This window comes from Stegastes partitus, unplaced genomic scaffold, assembly GCF_000690725.1.
Source record: "Stegastes partitus isolate 25-593 unplaced genomic scaffold, Stegastes_partitus-1.0.2 Scaffold1707, whole genome shotgun sequence".
NCBI classification, from domain to species: domain Eukaryota; kingdom Metazoa; phylum Chordata; class Actinopteri; family Pomacentridae; genus Stegastes; species Stegastes partitus.
The window spans coordinates 48,778-70,094 of record NW_007579438.1 but is presented as its reverse complement, the minus strand read 5'-3'; the positions used below and the strand labels follow the sequence as shown (position 1 = coordinate 70,094).

Sequence of the window (21,317 nt, the reverse complement as noted above, 5' to 3'; positions counted from 1 at the left end):
CTTTCCCAGTCTCAAGTTGCCAGCTAGGTTTGCCCTGTTTTGTCATTATGTTTTCCTTTGTTCTCTCAGTCTGTCCTTGTAATTTACTCCTACGTTGCTTCTCAGTGTTTGTTGTTTGCCCTCCTCTTAGATTTAGTGTCTATGTTTTGAGTTCACTTTTTATTTGGTCTTGAGTTTAGTTTCTAGTTGCTCACTCTCCCCAGTTCACTCCCCTGGGTGGTTTGGTTGTTAGTTGTTTGATCTCTGCACTTTGATTTTGCATTGTATTACCACTTATTGGAAATAAACACCTTTTTCACTCAGTCACTGGTCTCCTCCACCTCTCTAGTGGCTCTCTGACCAGTCGTGACATAATTGTGAAATAATAGAGGGATAAAAGCATATATGATGCTTCTGATCTTTTTACTACAACTAGTTGATGTTGATGTGTATTCAGTGTTGTTACTTTTGTTTTTTTTCCTATGTTTAAGATATGCAACTGCATTGAGAAGTTCTCCAGCCTCAAAGAAAGTATGATAGCAGATATATAGCTGATGTGTGAGTGAGGTGAACTCACCCACTGGATGAGGTGCTGGCCGCTGATCGTCTGAGGCTGACTGGCTGGTTGACGGACTGGTGGACAGACTGGTTGAGGTCATAGGCCAGATGACCCTGGATCTCCCCCATTGAGAAACCAGGTCCTACTCCTGTTACTACTGGAGCTAAACAGGAAGAACACACACTGTTTATGATTTACATACTGAGAATTGAATACCAGGCGATCAATACTGCTTTTGGTCAATTCACTGTAAAATGTCACATAATACATAATGCCTATCAGACATCGTAGGTAACTGGGTTGAAGGGACTGAATTTTTTTCTCCTCCATTTTGTATTGTGCAAACTAAAGTTTATATATGTATGGCAGCAGGGAAGGTTGTGTTTGTCAGTTTTGTCAGTGCAGAAGACAAATTTAAATTCTGATATAGTCTACAAAAACTGATAACTACATACCTTCAGACTAAAAGAAAAACAAATTACTATATAAAATTGCTTGGTGTAACTGCAGGTGACCTCCCATCCCTTTTTCTTAATAGCTTAGAACTAAGGCTGATATACTTTAACAAGTGCATTATTGTCAGCATGGTGTAAATTTTGTCATTCCTCCAAGTCTGAAAGTCTGTGTCGACCCCTCCAACATGTCCACGTGCAGCACAAAATTTGTGACTATGCCAGAAGAGCAATAGTATACATGCTCAGCAGTACTATGTATGTGTGACAAACATAGAGACAACCTATTGCTCATTTATACAATGGGGTCTTCCAAGCAGACTCCAACAAACTACGAAATAGTAAAATAAGCAAAATTATGTGTCCTTGGGTGTCAATGATCAAGACTTAACCTGCGCTCACTATAGATGAAGTGATTCAGTTGAGCTTGTGCAAAAAATATTTTGCACCAAACTGCACTTGTATCTCCACCTTGTGTTTCTACACATGTTCACTGAATATTTTCCCATTTAAAATTTTCCATTAATACTGACCTATATTCATGCTACATTATAGAAATTCCGAGCCTTTTGATTTGTAAATAATGTTAAAATCAGAATCAATGTCATAACGACAAGTGAGAAGTCATGTGTCCAAAATTTGCTGGATATAGAGTGGAAGTCTTAGGACATGACATGCTCAGTGCAGCTAAAACACAAACAGGGTTGTAGAATCTTTGGTGCTACAATGAATGGTCGTAGTATAGTTGGGTGACGGCTAAGTTTAATGGTATAGCTGACTTACTTCTTGAGACCTGGACCAGCTCAGTAACACTGAAAACTCCTGATGTCACAAAACTCTCCTGGAACTCTGGACCATCTGCAGAAACATAACAGCATTTGCACACTGTTTTTTTTGTTGTTGTTTTTGTGTGTGTGTGTGTGTGTGTGTGTGTGTGTGTGTGTGTGTGTGTGTGTGTGTGTGTGTGGCAGTAGCAATAAGCTCATGTCAATAAAAACATATTTTGACTGAGCCCATACAACTAGGTATTTGCTCAGTTAATGTGCATAATGACATGCTGTGGATGTACAAAATACCATTGCCTAGGTACTCCATGCCTCTGGTTGTGCTTCAGTGCTTTCATCGCTATTTCAGTCCTTTCAGTGTGTGTTGCTCTAATTTTGCATTGTGTAATATTGTGATCAAGCTGGGAGCCTCCAACAATAGTCGTCCTAAGACAAAAGCAGTGCACCAAATAATATAGCTTGTGGTACTCGACAAATATCCAGGTTTTGCTGCACATGGATTACCTTTTGCTTTTCTTGATCACAATCCCTCCCGTCTTCCAAATGTTCTAAATATTCTTACAGATTTGGTGTTAATTTTTTACTACAACGTTAACTTATCATCTATCCCATCAAATTGAGCTGATGGACTGTTTCTGTATTAGGCATGCATTGTGTTTGTTCATATCATTTGATAATTAAAAATGAACAAATACTAAATGAATAAAGGTGAACCATCCCATACAAAGACAGTATTTGAACATTATGCAAGTGTATGTATCTTATGGAATAACTAAAGTAACAAAGTGCATTTTGTGTAAGCAGTGGACAGGAAACCTGAATATTCCACTGAAATGAAAGGTTTACATTACCCATGGTGGCCGTTTGACTGTCCTCCTGATCAGAACCCATTCCTGTACGACTGGGACTGCTGCTGTCCTCTGTCTCTGGAGAGACAGAGACAGGGAGAAAACAGAACAATTCTGGTATCAGTTTATAGAGCAACCTGCCTCACATCCATCATGGTTTCTTTGAACTGGTTGTGATGTTAGCCAGTTTGTGCCATGTATGCCTGCTTCACTGGCAGCAGCTCAGAGTAAAATTCAAATACAATCACAGTCCCTGGAGAAACTTGGAGAACCACTTGCCATGAAAAAGTGTAGCGTCGTTGAAAAATGTACCTTACATTTTTCCACATTTTTTGTGGAAAGGTTTCTCATATACCAAAAACATCAAAATCTATAAACTATAGGCGAAAACTATAAAGCAGAATGAAAAACAGTTACAGAAGTACAAAAAACTTAGAGGGTGTCTTACTGCCTCCTCCTTCTGTTACATTTCCAATGTTTCTCCTTCCTTTCTTCTCCTTTCTTTTTCCACCCCTGCCATGTAATCTGCTGCCTTCCCTTTTGTTTTTGCTCTCAGCTCTTGTGATGTGGAAAGGACAATTTATCTTCAAATGTCGTTGGTTCAATAGTTACACTTTACAATGTCTTGTATAGTCTTTCTAGTTTATTTTACTGTGTGTTTCAGCTATGTGGTAAACATTAAATTTTAGCGCGAAGCAATCTGGATTCTGATATTTACTGTTTCATCTTCCTTCCTTCCTTTTCCCTGTCTTTCCCCATTTTAAAGGATCATTTTCTTATATTTAATACCATTATTACTTCAAGTATTAAAAAGTACAGTCACAACCACAAACTTTTCACATTTGTGTATAATAAACGTATGAGTAAAAAGGGATCATCAACATCACTTCTGACTACAGGTGAGTAACACAGTTCATCATTTACATTACAACGAAGTGGCTAATCTCTGCCCTGACCTAAAACTGATTCTAACCTGAACCCGAAAACCTAGAGAGAGCATGGGAGGCTAGAGCCTATCCCAGCTGACTGAGGGCTGAGGCAGGGTACACCCTGGATGAATCTCTAGTCCATTACAGGGCAACCACAGAGAGCCTGACAATCAAAGATTGGCTAATTGACTAATCTAGAATCATCAATTAACCTTAGCATTTGTTGTGGGAGGAAGCTGGAGTGCCCAGTGAAACCCATGCAGGCACAGGGAGAATATGCAAACTCAGAAAGACCCTTCCTTCCTTGCAATGTGGCCAACAACCATAACCAATAGAGCACTGATGTGAAAACCAAGTAGCAAGTCAGTTTCAAAATGTCATCACACCCCAGCTGTACTTAAACTGGCTTTGACAATGATGAGTTGTTGCTGGTGGTGAATATGTACTACCATTCTTGTTCGATAGTAACACTTGCAGCGTGGTATGCCAACAGTGCACTGACTGACACACAGTTGTACCCTAATTACTGACAGTCACAAATACCAAATCCACACAATAACACACAGGCATACCAAAAAACGAAAGTATTTAACACATAAACACAGCAGGCCACATGTCTAGATCAGCAATGTAATGCTAACCAATCACGGTACAATAATGAATTTGTGATATAATACAGATTATAGAGAGATTGAAGAGTGATTAAAGTTTCATGTTACAAGGGAGTAAACCGGTATCTCACAACAAGTGGTGTGTGAAGATCTTGTAAAAAAGAACATTTTCCCCTTATAACAAGATGCTGAAGAAAGTGTCGTATATAATGGTGGCTAGCATATCAACCGAATGCCGTTAATTTGGCAGTGTACCTAACTTTAACCTGAAGTACAATGTATCTCAAAATACAAATAAAAGATGACATTTTTAAAAAAAAAATTCAAGGGTGTGTTGGCACATACCTCTCTCTTGTACATAGTAAGCGAGGTAGAGGTCGAGCTCCTTGACAGAGACAGAGATATGTCGAGGCTGGACACAGAGGACTGGATTGGAGCACTGGCCTCCTTTCACCAGCCGTTCTCCATCTGTGCTTTCCAGTGGGATCCCTTTAAAAAGGATAACCATCACCAGGTCCAATCGCCACACCTCAGAAAAGATAAAACACAAAGGTTATTGATTAAAAACAACATAAGTCTCACTAAAGCCAAAGGTATTGTACAAATACACTGCTGAAAAAACTAAAGGGAACACTAAAAGAACACATCCTAGATGTCAATGAATGAAATATTCCAGCTGAAAATCTTTATTCATTACATAGTAGAATGCATTGAGAACAAAATAACATAAAAATGATCAACGTAAATCAAAATTATTGTCCCATGGAGGTCTGGATTTGGAATCATACTCAAAACAGGGTCCGAGGTCGATAGCTAGACTCTTCACCTCTGTGGTTCCGCGGTAGTGGAATGAATTACCAAACTCTGTTGAATCTGCTGACTCCCTCTAAGTCTTCAAGAAAAGACTAAAGACCGAGCTCGTCACTGAACACTTTTGCACTTGACAGCCCGAAAACTAACAAACAAACAAAAAAAAATCCTATTACCTCCCACACAGCCTGCTATTGGCATCAACGCCCTATCACACTTGAATTTGTTCTATGGCACTTATCTAGATTGTTTTCTCCTGAGTAGATCCTTGCTTGTGTTGTATCTCCTCTCAAATGTACGTTGCTTTGGATAAAATCATCTGCTAAATGAAACTCTAGAATTGTAAAGGTGAAAAATCACATTACAGGCTCATCCAACTTCGTTGGAAATTCCGCAAGACAAGTCAAACTGAGGCTCGGTAGAGGGTGTGGCCTCCACATGCCTGTATGACCTCCTTACAACGCCTGGGCATGCTCCTGATGAGGCAGTGGATGTTCTCCTGAGGGTTCTCCTTCCAGACCTGGAAGCATCAGTCAACTCCTGGACAGTCTGTGGTGCAACGTGGCGTTGGTGGATGGAACAAGACATGATGTCGCAGATGTGCTCAATTGGATTCAGGTCTGGGGAATGGGCAGGCCAGTCCAGGGCCCACTGCACCAGCCTATGGTCTCACAATGGGTCTGAGGATCTCATCCCGGTACCTAATAGCTGTCAGGGTACCTCTGGCTAGCACATGGAGGGCTGTGCGGCCCTCCAAAGAAATGCCTCCCCACACCGTTACTGACCCACCGCCAAACCGGTCATACTGGAGGATGTTCTCCACAGTAGCAGAACGTTCTCTACAGCGTCTCCAGACTCTGTCACGTCTGTCACATGTGCTCAGTGTGAACCTGCTCTCATCCGTGAAGAGCACAGGGCGCCAATAGCCAATCTGCCAATCTTGGTGTTCTCTGGCAAATGTCAATCTCCCTGCAAAGTGTTGGGCTGTAAGCACAAGCCCCACTTGTGGACGTTGGCCCTCATACCACCCTCATGGAGTCTGTTTCTGACAGTTTGAGCAGAAACGTGCATATTAGTGACCTGCTGGAGGTCATTTTGCAGGGTTCTGGCAGTGCTCCTCCTGGTCCTCCTGCACAAAAGAGGAGGTAGCAGTCCTGCTGCTGGGTTGTTGCCCTCCTACGGCCCTCTCCACGTCTCCTGGTGTACTGGCCTGTCTCCTTGTATCTCCTCCAGGCTCTGGACACTGTGCTGAGAGACACAGCAAACCTTCTTGCCACAGCTTGCATTGATGTGCCATCCTGGATGAGCTGCACTACCTGAGCAACTTCTGTGGGTTGTAGACACCACCTCATGCTACCTCTAGGGCTGAGAGCACTGACTAAATGCATAAGTGACCAAAATATCGGCCAGAAAGGATGAGAATATAGAAATGGTCTGTGGTCACCACCTGCAGATCCCCTCCTTTATAGGGGTTGTCTTGCTAATTGCCTCTCATTTCCACCTGTTGTCTGTTCCATTTGCACAGCAGCTGGTGAAATTGATTCACAATCAGTGTTGCTTTCTAACTGGACAGGTTGATTTCACAGAAGTGTGATTGACTTGGTGTTACATTGTGTTGTTTAGGTGTTCCTTTTATTTTTTTGAGCAGTGTATATCATGTGAAGTCACTGCATCACTGCTTCTCTTCATGTGTATGATACTGCTTCACTGGACTTCTGTAATTTAAGCTTTTTAATCAGGGTGCATTTTACTGCTTCCATGTATTTGCCATGTTTTTAGGCTGTGAGGCATGTTGATAGGGATATTTCTGTAATATTACCTTGCAGTGTGGGAAAAATTACAATAATCATATCATGAAGCCGTGATCCATGCTAAGCTAAAGGCTAACCCCTCCAGACCAGCAGTATCGTCGCTCCTACTGTCCAATGTCCGCTCCCTTGACAACAAGCTGGAGGAGCTACATTTGCTGGGAGAAGCCCGCGGACAGTGGAGGGACTGCTGTGTGTTTGCTTTTACAGAAACATGGCTCCATGACAACAACCCAGACGGCCATACAGCTGGAGGAGATGACATCGTTCGGGCGGACAGACAGGCAGGTAGCTCTGAACTTTTCCAGAGATGCTGTAGGAGCAGGACACTGAACATTGTCAGGGAATCCTCACACCCTCTCCATAAACTGTTTGAACTGCTGCCTTCAGGGAAAGGTTCCCAGAGCACTGAAGGAAGAACCTCCAGGATGATCAACAGCTTAATTTCACAAGCTGTCGGAATGCTGAACTGCTGATCCGGATATGCAAACACTTCTTTATTTAATTGCTTTGAGTTATTGGATCCTGAAGAAACGCTCTCTCTTCTTGTTTGTACTACTGTGTATGCACAGCAAAATGACAATAAACTTGATTTGATTTGATGAACAAAGTTGCATCAGATTGCCAACTGCTTAGATGATAAAAATGTTTTTAATTACCAAAATAACTAAAAAACTGGATTAGACATTAACATTTTGCCCAAATTTTAGACCAAACTGTAGTGTTGACTTTTCAGACTGTGCCTTACTTTCTGACCAGTTTCTAACTTTTTCCAATTGAGGTGACTGATGTGAACACTGACTGTATTACCACTGTCACTGGACGCAGACAGTGGAATTCCAAATAATTTTCACCTTACTTCCATTCCGAAATATAACTGAAATTGCTGCCTCGCAGTTGTATGCCTCTGCCAACCCATAAAGTTGCAGGTTCCAGTAGATTTATGTCTGTCCAGACTCATATATGTATTGAAAACTTTTTTGTGAAAGTTTGTCACAATTAGTGTACGAATTCTTAAACTAAGGCTCAAATGTGTTTTTTGAGGTCACATTAACCTTTAATCATCAAATTCTAATTATGTCTTTGATTTGAGCCATTGAGTCTAAGTGAATATTTGTACCAGATTTGATCAAATCCAGGCATCCAGGATTTTAGTCAAGGATGAGGAAAAATACCCACCCAACCACTCTTCAGACAAAATACAAAAAACAAAACTAACACCAACAAAAAACAGTTTACAATTTACCTTGTCGGCTTGTCGTAGACAGTCTATGCGTCTCATTTTGCCTTTCTGGTCAGGGTTTGACAAGACACAACATGCAGCTTTCTTCCCAGTGATTGATAAGACAAAGTCTTCTCTGCATTCAGGTCTAATGTCCTTTCTTAGCTTTGCCAAAAGACGGCTGGCCCACTTCTGTTTCACCTAGGAACAGCATGATATTGTGTAGCGAGATAAGCCAAGTAATGTGTTGAATAATGCATTTCACAAGCGTATTAGTATGCTTAGTGTAAAAAGAGTCAGGCGTAAAGTCTTGTATTTGTTTTGTTAGAAAAAATGAATTCACTCCAATTATTCATCTTACCTCTGCCTTCTCCCCCAGCAGTTCATCTTTGACAGTTCTCTCTTCTTCTTTAGTCATCCTCTTTTCATGTTTTTTGAAGTACTTCCTTTTCCTGGCTTGGAGATTGAACCATGTGTAGGCGAAGGCACGGACCTGGGGCAGCAGAGCCTCAATGAACGGATGGAACTCATCCTACATGATAGACAGATGAACACACACACACACAGTACAGATACAAGAATCAGTAGCCAAACCAAGTATAACACACAGACAGCAAACAGCAGTACTACAAACCTAAAATGAAAACTTCAACACTGCTGGGTTTGATTCTTGGATATTTTTCCTTTTCTTCCTCCATTATTCTGAGCAATTTTTGGATTTTTACTCATATATAATGGACAGTTAATGAATAATGGAAGGTTTGAAAAATGTGTTTCTCAATGGTAAGTCAGTAGCACTACGTTACATTGTGTTTAAAAAAAATCACAATTTCGTAAAAGAATTGTTTCGAATTCATCATCTTCCACTGGACATTTTTTTTCTTTAATAATTGTTTCATGTAAACTCTAAAAAAGTTTTTGTTTTTTCAAACTAAACACTTAGTATAACTTCTCACATGCACTCTTAACCAATACAACTTTGAGAAGGGTTATGTTCAACAGTCTTCCTTCACACTGGAATGTTCACAGTATCATGAGATATTAGTTGACATGGCAACTGCTAACTTTCCACCATAATCATAATGTATGCCACATTGCTAAAATTGAAATGTGCTTGTTTGGATTTAGGTCCACTGCTTCTAAAAAGAGGAGGCCTACAGGCTGCTTTAGAGGTACTGTGTCCATGGTAAGAAACTGGAAATTATAAAGCAAAAGGAGATCTAGCAAGACATCAACGTATACACTATAATGCTGGTAAATTAAATTTTGCCTTCACAGCTAACACAAAGATAGCTCCTTATTTAATATGAATTATAAGTTTAATTTATAAAACAATGAAGTAGAGTTGACCATCTGCTTTCCATCAGCCTCGTGAGCAGCCCTGGCTGCCTGACCAGCTTCTCTGCCACTGTCCTGATGGGTCCAGCCTGTTTGCCCTGATGCTTGGGATTTTGCTTGCCTGCCTGTTTCTCTGAAATTCAGTTTTAGGATTAGTTCCGTCCCTGTGTATTTTTGAACTTGTTTCTTTGGATTATCCGTCTGTGTATGGATTTATTTCCCCCTTGTTCATCAGCCACCATTTGTTTGTTCTTCTGTAATTTTACCAGTACGTATTTTTGATTAAAGTTAGTCACTTTGCCACAATCTGCCTGCTGTGTTACACCTGATCAATCTCTGACAAAGAATGAGGCTTTTAAGCTGTAATTTTGATATTTTTATTTAGAGCTTGAGTCGCTGAGCATCAGAATATGAAGCATGTGTCCACGCTTTAAGCACTAAAGGAAGAGACTGCAAGTTTAAGAAGTGGGGAGCTAAGGACAAAGTCAGCCTGCAGTTATTGCAGTGAACAAGAGCTTGACAGTGGGTTAGGTGTCGGCTAAGGTTAAAATCTTAAATACAAATCTTCAACTGAGTTAGATGTTGGGACTATGAGAGAGATGAGCCTTGTGGCTATATTTTGATGTCTATTATGTGAATAAGGAGCTAAATCTCTGTGTTTGGGACTAGTTACATTTCTGACTGTGTCCTGAAAAGACGGCTCCACGCTCTAGCTGGTCACATGACACACTGGTGAAACCTCAAAAAAGTTGCAAAACCCTTCGATTTAGAGGTAAACCAAGCAATTTTGGCAAATGGAGACAAATTAACTGATTGTGATTAAATGTAGCTCATTTAAGTTTTTACCAGATGCAAAGAAAGTTGAGTCTGTATGCCATTAGGCCCCCATTCATTTTAGAATTCATACAAAAATTAAGATAAGTCATTACAGATTATCAGCACAAATACTCATTGCACACATCTGTTAAACATGCAAATAACACAACACACATCTTAGCGTTGGACCCTGTTTCTAACAGCAAGTGCTTAGGAGTAGTGGCATGTCAAAAAAAGGAAGGAAGAAAATTAAATAAATGAAAAGCAGAACAGTAGGCAGAGCAACAGTAGTGGCTCTTAGCATTACACTAACCAGGAGATTTTCTGAAGAAAATGTACGATTTCTGACAGCTGATGAACCACCTTGAAATGCTGAATATACTAATTGAATCTGCAGACTATCATTGCTTGAGTTGAATGAAAGAAGCTCTTGCTTCTTAAAAAGGTAAAATGAGAAAGAGAGGAAAGACCACAAGGTGTAATAAAAGAGAAGAGTTAGAAAAATTCACCTGCATATTAGGAAGCAATTTACAGCGATTGTAAAATAGAAACACTACCACATGGCGACTCAAATAAAGGGACAAAAATACTAACAATACAATGATCAGAGTTCAAAAAACTTCTTATGTGACAAACATTAAAAAAAATTAAAAAATTAAAAATGCTGCTCTTGTAATGAGCTCATGGTGGCACTGTTCATTGCACTGGCATGCAATCTATGCAACAACCAGAGTAGTGCAGATCGTTCCCTTATTTGACAAAATATTTTTTCATCTTCTGTTGATATTGACACAACATCATTAGCCTGGAAAACCCCTCACCCCTCCTGATAAAACGGTGCCCTAAAGACTACAATCATTATTAGCCAATATGCCTCAAATCTGTTATTAGAAAATCACAAGAAAAGACCAACAATGCAACAGCTTGAGCGGGCAGCCCATAAACAGGGGCTACAGTTCCTGACGCAGCAGCCATGGGTTTTGAATCCAGCCCATGGCCATTTGCTGCAGGTCCTTCCCTCATTCTTCTCCCCACTTTCCTGTCTTCCTCTCTACTGTCCTGTCAAATAAAGCCAAAAGGTGAAGAAAACAATATAAAAAAAAAAAGAAAACAAAATAACCATAGTATAGAAGATGTAGTCACGCTTATGTATCCCATTACAAAACACTTTGTCAAACCCAGAACATATGCCAAAGCTGGATTTCTCGTCAGTATTTAATACAATCCAGCCCCGTTTTCTTCGAGTAAAATGACTTCATTGCAGTCAAGTCACTGGTACAACTTGTTTCTAATAAATAAAATATAGTTGTCTCTCATCGTGGGAAGGGGCAAAACTCCTCAGTTAAGGTAAACACTTTCTTTTCTGATCAAAACCCATTTAGGAGCACCTTAAGGTTGCATTAGCTAATCTTTGTTGTTTACTTTGTACACTGCTTACTGCACTATTAGTATGCCCAGTATGCTCTCATTAACCAATTAAATGAAGTGCGGTGAATATTCGAATCTCAACATTAATATCCGGATACCACCACAGCGACCAAACATTCGGACATTCGGGTCCAGCCTGAGTGGGAACAGCTAGAAACTATTTAGAACTCAACAACAAAAAAAGTCTGTCAGAAAGTAAATAAAAGATATGCCAGCAAGAATGCACGCCGTTACCAAGGTATGCAAAAAATTCAGTTTTTGGGTTGTTATGTGCGAAAAGGAACCATTTAGTTGTTTCGGTTTGTTATTTGCCAAATAAATAACAATAACATTTTTAGTTATACACAGGTTTTTGAAAGATTTCTAAAATATTTGTTTTCTCATTTTTATGACAGGTGGTCTAATAATTTATTTATTTATTTTTTTTAAAGAATCTTGTCTTTGTCACAGAGTCAATGTTACAAAACTCTCTTTAATAAGGCAGATGGATGTGATTAGTGCCTTGAAGTTAGATTTTAAGGATGCTGAAGGAGATGACAAGACTGTCCCACAAGAGGATTTTGTTTTCTGAGACAGAATCAAATAAGGCATAAGAAAAAATGGCCAGGGACATCATGAGATGATCATGCCCTTTAGACAACAGCAGCACTTACCTGACAATAAGAAATTGACTGAAATAAGACTCAGTCATGTACGACACAGGCTTTACAGCTATGAGAAATATGACAAGGACTACACAATATGAAAGATGTTACATTCCCCATAAAGGTATCTACAATCGTAAAAGCTAGCAAAACTGTGCTTCATGTTCAACTGTTCTTCAGAGTAAAGCAACACAAACCTTAACGGACACCTTCTTCCATGGCTGAACTTGTATGGTTTAGTCAGTATCCCATTGCTCTCATGTCTGACACAGAAAAAATGGTTTTACCACTTCCGTGTCCAGGAGAAAGACTACAAATACCAAGTACCAGGTGAACTACCTGGTTACTGTGATAAAAGAATGGAGCACAGTCTTACAAATATCAAACGAAAATACATATTTTCTGTGCATGCGAAGCATGGGTCAAATACCTAGCCAAGAAAACAGTCGCTCATATCCTCTGCAATCCCAATTCATCGCAAAAGACTTTTACACAGTTGGACTTACAATCACAGACAACAAAAAATCCAGTTGGCCCATAAAGCAAAAGAGATATGCTCCAAAGTTGGTCTTTCACAACTATGCTGTAAAGGCCTTCTCAGGGATTTGCTGGAGCATAGAAGGGTACAGTTGTATGTACTCACCAGGGAGACTAACATACTGGAAATTTGATGGTGGAGTGATTCACTGTTGTTGTTTTTTGGGTTGTTTTTTTTTTGACAGTTCCACAAAGTTGACTGCAATACCCTGGGTTGAATAAAGTGCAGGGTTAGTGTTCCAACCACCATATATTAATATGCAATATGGCCAGAAAAGAGCTTGGTTATACTTTTACAAAAGATGACTTCTGGACAGAATCAAATATAGTCTTATACTACATAAACAAACAAACAAACAAAAACTATGCACAGCACTTCCAGAGTCCAGAGGGTCTGTCAAAGCATAACCTTCCAACAGTGGTTTTATGTCCCCATTGAAAGGATCCAGCAGAGAGTGTATCCTGAAGAGAAACTGTAAATTAGCTAACTAAGTCTAACCAACTCACTGGTCCAATGTTGCTCTGGGAAAGGAAAATACTTTCACCAAGAAATGTTGAAGTAAACCTACACATAGATCCAGAAATCAAACGAGCACAGACACAGCAAACACACAAACACAAAAACAATGAGTCTGATTGACCGCTTCAACAAGTTCTCATCACAGTACCGACTTGGCAAGGCTGCAGCCCACTTCCTGCAACAGGCTAAGAAAACATATCACACAAACAAACTTTCAACAGTAAGTGAAGAGAAAAGCACTGAACATGTCATAATCCAAGATCTACAAAGTCAAACATATGAGAGAAGTCATGCTGTCAAAGGAAGTCTACTACCGCTGAGCAACAGACTGCACCACCCAGATGTTTTTCTCGATTCAGATGCTATCCTCAAGGTGGGCAGGTAACACTGCCTTTCATCTTACTCTGACTCATTCAAGCAACCCATTGTCAACCCAAAATACAACTGTGTGATAATGCTGACAGCCCACAAAAACAAAAGGACAAAACCTCAAGGAAAAGGCTTCCCTATGTATGAAATCAATTCTCAAAAAGCCTGCTCTAGATCTTGGTGTTTTAGCTAACTATAGGCCCATATCCAACTTCCCTTTATTTCTAAAATTCATGAAAAAACTGTTGCAAGCCAATTATGTGACCATCTGCACGGAAAATGGTTTGTTTAAAGAGTTTCAATTAGGATTTAGACTGAATCATAGTACAGAGACAGCACTGGTGAAGGTCACTAATGATCTTCTTATAGCCTCAGTAGACTAGTTTCTATACTGGTTCTACTGGATCTCAGTGCTGCATTTGATACAGTGGATCACAGGATCTTACTACAGAGACTAGAACGTGCTAATAGACTTAAAGGAACGACACTAAATTGGTTTACATCATATTTATCAGACAGATCCAGTTTTTTGTGTTAATGATGATTCTTCCCTCCCACCAACAGAATTAGTTACGGAGTTCCACAAGTCTCTGTGTTAGGACCAATATTGTTTACTTCGTACATGATCCCCTTGGGCAATAGGATTAGAAAGCACTGCATACATTTACATTGTTAGACATTGTTAGATATAGATATTTATCTATGAAGCCAAATGAAGCCAAGCAGTTAGTCAAACCCCAGGCATGTCTGAAGGAAATAAAGGCCTGGATGACTTGCATTTTTTTTTTTAAATACAGAAAAAAAACTGAAGTTATTGTATTTGGCCCTAAATACCTCAGAAACACCCTCTCTAACCAGATAGTTACTCTTGATGGCATTGCCTCAGCCTCTAGTACTACTGTAAAGAACCTTGGAGTTATTTTTGACCAGGACACGTTGTTCAACACACATATAAAGCAAGTTTATAGCACAGCCTTCTTTCATGTACATAATATCCTAAAAATCTGAAACATTCTGTCTCAGAGTGATGCTGAGAAACTAGTCCATGCATTTATAACTTCTAGACTGGACTATTGTAATTCCTTACTATCAAGATGTCCCAATAACACTCCAAAAAACCTACAGCTGATCCAAAATGTGGCTGCCAAGATTTTTTGACAGGAGGCAGTGCGAGAGATCGTATTTCTCCCATATTAGCTTCATTCCATTGGCTACCCGTAAAATCCAGGATAGAAGTTAAAATCTTGCTACACGTCTCTAATCTGCAACCGCTGGTCTCACCAACCTCACCAACCTCCAAAATATTCATTGTTCTGTTTGTATTGCTTGCTCTCCATCTGCTATCCTGCCATCCCCACTCCAACCCCTACTGCTGTCCCCCACTACCCCCATCCTCACTCTCACTCCAACCAGTCAAAGCAGATGGCTGCTTTCCCTGGGCCTGCTTCTGTCAGAGATTTTTTTGTTTCCCCTCCCTATTAAGGGGTGTTTTTGGGTTCCTTACCACCATTGCTTATTGCTTGCTCAGAGGGAGTCCAAAGGCAACTTGGGATTGTTGGGTTTTCTGTTCAAAATGCATAAGGTCTTCACCTAACTATGTAAGTTTGGCTTGTTTTATTTATCTTTAATGTATCGTCTTTTCGGGGGATTGAACAGAGTAAGAATTTCATTGTGTAGTACAACTACCTGTTTTGCTGTGCATATGACAATAAAACTCTTGAATCTTGAATCTTAAGTGCTGTGAAATGATGTTGTACACTGCACTACAACATTCAACTGAAAATTTTATCCCTTCGGATAAAAGCGTCTGCTAAATGAAACTGTATTGTAATTGTAAAATTGCATTGATACTGGATTCCTATAATGAACATAGCAGCTGAGTCCTACACCCAACAGTGTGTGTTGCCGTGGACTAAGGAGACCTCCAGAGGACCAAAGGAGAAGTAACCTGCATTTACAATGTGTAGAGGCCTCTCCACCCTTCACATGTTGCAGCATGGACTACTTCAATCCATTTGTCATAATGGAGGATAGGAAACAGCACAAACTATATGGTCTGCACTTGACCTGCTTTTACTAACAGGCCTGTCACATTGTGATGCTAGAGAATATAGAGATATACCCATTGATGCCTTCATCAACAGCCTGAAATTTCTCATTGTTTTTTGACATGTTGTCCGTCAAATGTGGTGTGATCAGTGCACTAAATTCATTGGTGCAAATGATGAACTCAATGCAGGTAAAAGAGCTTGATACATAGAGAGCTTGCCCCACTACAGTCATGCAGGTGATCTTTGGGAGTGCCAGATTAACCCTGTCAAGGGTGTTCTGAGCTTGGCCCTGTCCCCTTCTCATAGCAGACTCAACAACGCTTCTCTACAATCCCTACAAAGAAATGGCTATGGTCAACAGTCAACCTTTTATAATGGACAAATTAAACAGTCCTGACAGCTTAAAACCACTCAACCCTAATCCCCAGTTACCTGATCAATATGAAATTCAGCACAGTACTTTCTCCACCTGGCATACTTGCCAAAGACGGCTTGGACTGATGTACAGTATCAAGCAAAGCGATTCAAAAGTTCTTGGAAAAGGAGCGTTGGCGCATCCAGTGCTGAGCTTACTTTTGTCAATAAAGGCTCCTTAAGTTGAAACTGTTTTTTGAAAAAAAACGAAAAAAAAAGACATTGTCATCTCTATAGTGGAAATTATCAGTGTATCAAATATGAAACACTGATCATTTCGGCAGCAGTGTGAAGTGTAAAGAAAAATTGTAAAATTAAAGCACACAGAAAAAAATGTTTAGTGTATTGGCCCTCACAAGGCAGAAGGTTAGTATCTGTTATCATACTATAATATTAAGATATGGTTTGTGACTTAACTTGGTTCAAATCTATAATGACACTATTAAACTGAGTTAACATGAGCCTAATGTGATCTGGTAAAGAGATGAAACTGTATGGAAAGATAACTAATATACTGTATATTATTGTTTGTGTTTTGTATTCAGCCCTTTCATTGGTTTTGGGATTTCCATTAAATCTAAATCCCTCATTTCAAGCGTCTCTTGGTCTTTCTGTGGGATATGCTACAAAAGTCTTTTGATACATGACCTTTTGACAGAGGTCTTCTCAACAAGTCAGGACTAGTGAGGAAAATTTTCTGATAATTTCCTAAATATAAAGTCAGCCATGTTAACAATGAACTACTGATTAATCATTGGACAAAACAAAACTCAGCACATGTCTAGTGGGGGGGGGTTTGGACTGTGTGGGAGGAAGCCGGAGAACCCGGAGAGAACCCACGCTGCACGGGGAGAACATGCAAACTCCACGCAGAAAGATCCCGGATGTCCTCACCAGGACGCGAACCGGAGACCTTCTTGCTGAGAGGAAATGGTACTAACCACCAAGCCACCTTGCAGCACTGAATTAAAAGTGAAATAACAAAAACTTAATTGAAAATTACTTTTCAACAATGGGCCCAACAAAATCTATGATATGAAACACAGCAAACAAGCTGCAATCTTCCACAGTAGAAAACCTGTAACATTAATAATCTCTTCACAGCAATTTGATGTCAAAATAATCCTCATATCCGATGTACATGATGGAGTGGCTTGTTCATCATAGTTAACATTGGTACAGCTGCTGAAAACAGCTGCTCAGCTCAAAATCTGATGTCAACACATACTGACACAGCAACTTTATCAGTCCAGGAAATCTGTCAATACTTCCTGCCACCTCTAAAATATACTCATACCCACAGCAGAGCATCACCAATGCTTTTATTCACTCGAGTTTAAATGTTGGGGACCATTATTAGATATTTGAAAATCTTAGTTTATTGATAACATTAGCCGCAGGTATGTAGCTAAACTGGATAGCAACCAGACACCCTTTAACAACTTTACGACACAGGGTTCATTAACACGAATGCCACAGCTAGCAGTTCGTCAGCAGGGTGGTGACCTTGTTAGATGTACACTAAAGGGCAGCCAGCAACCTACCTGAAACATCACTGTCATTGGACAGTACAAGGCTCCACCTGGTGGAGCAACCGGGTATTACAGAAAATCTACTAATATATTCTGACAGCTAAACTGCTTGTCCCTCATCTTCTGCCTTATTGGTTAATATATTAATATACATCCACAGAACACAATGGAACTGCTTTTACTGAACTCTTCGTCCCTATACAAACAGTCTACAACGTGGGAATACTTTTGCACAGATATACACATACAGATGCACACACAAAGTAGCCAATACTGAAAGACTAACTGACTACAATACCATAGAGAAGAGTAATCTAATTAAGTCTTTCAAACATGAATTACCAAATATTTCATATAAAAGCCAAATGTTAATTCAGGTCCCTAATTAGCATACCTGCCCCTGATATCACTGGGGGATTCATATTACAGCCTGTTCTATTCTGACCAGTGACTGCAACTGTAGCAAAGAATTACTAAAATTGTGGAAATTAAGATATAACTCAATTTTCTTATACACAATGCATTGTCAAATCAACTAAGTATCATGGATAATGACACATCAACATGATGAGGGGTAGGCTCCGACGAAGTGCAACAACTGTGGTCTGGGGCAGAGAGGAAGCATAGTGTAGTTTTACCTGAGACAGAGAGAGGGAAGAAAACATCATTTTGATGAGAAGGATCTGAATAAAACCGGGCTTTGCGTTAACATAAACATTCCTGAGCTGAGAATTTCAATTCCCACTGCGTCGTCACTTCTTTCGGATTTCTACATGCTCTTCCCCGCTGACTCAGTTCAACAGCGGTACCTCCGGGTTAGAGAAAATGCTGCATTTCCTCTGTTTAACGGAGGCTTTTCGAAGAATCCACATTTAAGAGAGCGCTGTTTGCCCCGGATGACTGCCGCGTTAACTCCAGAAACGATGACACCCTGGAAAAGTTTATGCCCCAGAAAAATTCCCCGCAGGAAAGAAAACACAGAGAAAGTTCGAAATATTGATTCTTCGGAGAATATGGCCGGAGGTGTAAGGGAACATGGAGGATTGTGTCATTTAGAGAGGGAAGAGGATGAGGGGGCGAAGAATAAAAGAAAAAGAACTGAAATGACGTTATGATTTCAGCCCATCCCAAACAATGAGCTTAAAGCTGCAGCCGCTGCTGCACTCTTCCTCCCCAAACTGGCCTTACAACACACTCTACAGTTCATCTCAGGACCAGCCTCACATTCAGCTACAGCAGAGCAGCCATCACCGTTACGCTCTGGCATTATTGCAGTTATACACGACTTGGATCGGAACCGTAGCAGTTCATAGTGTTCACTCGTCTCTACTGAAGTGATGCCGAACAATTGTCGATCTGCAGACATCATTTAACGTGTTGTTTACACATAAAAAAGTCAGCGTGTAGGTTTTCCCAAAAACAAAGCAGCACTGTGTTTCCGTGCTTAGACATAGTTTGGCTGTTTTTCCCTCAGTGTTATTCATAGTGATAGGGCATGATGTGCTTCTACAAAACAGCGATGGGATGTATATGAGTACATTTACCTTAATACAAATCTAAAGCACTTACTTAGACTACATTACCAGAATATTTCCATTTAATGCGACCTTATATGCCATCTTTATACAACTGAGTAACCTACGTTTTACTGCACTACATTATTTGGACAGTAGACCCAACAGTCTGGCTACTTAACAAATTCAGCTTGTGCATTTAAAAATGATGAGCTTATTCTATTCTATTTTGAATGCTTACATTTGATACTTTAAGTACATTACAATACAGGACTGTAGCGTGTAACATTTGTTTTTTGTTTCTTTTTGTGTGTGATGGTGCTAATTTTACTTAAGTAAAGTTCTGAACACTTTGTCCACCACTGCAAAAAGCTGATGTTTAGTTTTATATTTAGTTTTCATAATAAATGAAATTCAAAAATAATTCCACACAAAAGTACCATAGCAGTGTCCACCTTCCCATAACAGTAGCAAGGTACATAGGCCATAGATACATAAAGATGAGCAAATGTATAGAATAAAGGATGAAGTATGAAAAAAATACGACAAACTCTTACAAAACAAAAAACATATACTTATTAATATCATATATTGACAGTGGATTGTTACTACTGATGCAGCTACAAATAAACCAGATAATATTGTAGCTGTGTCATGTATCTGATGGGACTGACGGGGGACAACATTAGACGGTGCTCTGCCCTGCAGTCGCTCTGAGCTGCTGGTGAGCAGTAAACTGCCCAACTTGAAGTTGAATCTTCCACTGAGTGTTTCCAACTGTGCTGCGGCTTCAGGAGCGCTGCCTCCGCCAGCCGCGGATCTGTGTTTTCTCAGCAGCCGACAGGCCCTCTGTCAGGAGGCCCTCTGTCGGCCTGCCATTCTAACTCAGCCTGCTGGCTCTAACTGCGGCCATTTTCTGCTGACTAACACAAACATGCACAAACATCCACACATCCACAGACTGAGAGGAGGAGGCTTTCGCTGAACTTCAACTTGGCCTTCCACCGTCCCGCGTGACGAACCGAACGGGAGGAGACGGGCCTGCCGCCGCAAGCTCCGCCACAAAGCCGCGGGCTCAACAACTTTCCCCCGCGACTGCACACCTGACACACACACACACACGCACGCACGCACACACACACACACACACACACATACACACATACACACACATATAGCAAGGCATGATGTCCGCTTAATCGCCCGACGTCAGAGGTCGAAAACCATATTTGCCGGTGTGATAAAGCCTGTGTAACGCCGATACGTCTCTTTTTCCGGCACACAAGCAACGTCGCTCAAAACTTCATTCAGAACTCCGGGACTTTAAAGTTCATTTGTTTTATGAAAGACATACTTGCTGTTCGTGTGTGACATTACATCGCCTGCTGTTTGGGAGGTTTGGGGCAAATTCGGCGCACATATTACAGTAAAAAAGAGCTTTGTGTCAATTAAATTTAAACTTGAAAGCGTCCCAGGTTGCTTGCTTCCGCCTTTTTGGTGTGTTTGACGTAAAACGCCGACGGAATGAACGGGGCAATCGAGTGCGAAAGTTAAGATTTTATTACATTATGGGATAATTTACGTGTCATGTGTGTGTGCCGAATTTGGGGGCTGATTTTGACGATTCGGTGTTGATTCTGAGTTGTGTTTGCCAGTATGTTTATATGCCATCGTCATAGGGATGTTTTATTGTCCAGATTTTGAATGAAATTTAGCTACAGCTTGTCTCCATAGAAAAACGTCACGGATCGGACCATGGTTTTCGGACGCTGCAACAAACTAAAAGACAGAAAAAAATGAAGAAAATTGGCTTGTTGACAGTCAGAGGAATTGATGCAATTACACCGTCGCTTTCTGCTCCACTTTGAGCTGCGTAGCCTCTGTTACTCATTCAACTCCTCGCATTGCGGGGAAAACAAGAAACAGCACACCAATAGGAAGGGACACTCTACTACATTATACCGGAGCAGGTTTAGTCCTACCATTTCGAAGCGGAGCCGCCACCGGGGGAAGTTAAAGCTGCTCTCAGTGCCTGCCCATCCCACGCTGTCGTTCGTTATCATTCCATATTGTTTTCTAGCATCGTGCGCGTGCCAGCTGGAGTAAATCCGCGGTGCTCGAGACCAGAAACGTCCCGCGTCAGGCAGTATT

At 40.5% G+C, this 21,317-nt stretch overlaps 1 protein-coding gene across 4 annotated transcripts in view; it reads right to left on the bottom strand.

Annotated features, from left to right (window-relative positions):
* nfic (nuclear factor I/C) overlaps nt 1-21,291 on the bottom strand; it is a 44,474-nt gene extending 23,183 nt beyond the window's left edge. For 2 of the 4 annotated variants that reach the window (XM_008301758.1, XM_008301759.1), the window contains exons 1-7: nt 18,291-18,701; nt 8,365-8,535; nt 8,028-8,204; nt 4,509-4,692; nt 2,627-2,701; nt 1,774-1,848; nt 557-701 (exon numbers count right to left, since the gene is read on the bottom strand). In XM_008301758.1, the coding sequence (XP_008299980.1) occupies nt 557-701; nt 1,774-1,848; nt 2,627-2,701; nt 4,509-4,692; nt 8,028-8,204; nt 8,365-8,535; nt 18,291-18,320 (857 nt within the window). In that variant the 5' untranslated portion in view covers nt 18,321-18,701. Of the gene's footprint in view, nt 1-556; nt 702-1,773; nt 1,849-2,626; nt 2,702-4,508; nt 4,693-8,027; nt 8,205-8,364; nt 8,536-18,290; nt 18,702-21,148 lie in introns of those variants that run through there. The other 2 variants (XM_008301756.1, XM_008301757.1) reach the window with 2 other exon arrangements.
* Nucleotides 21,292-21,317: the final 26 nt, after the last annotated feature.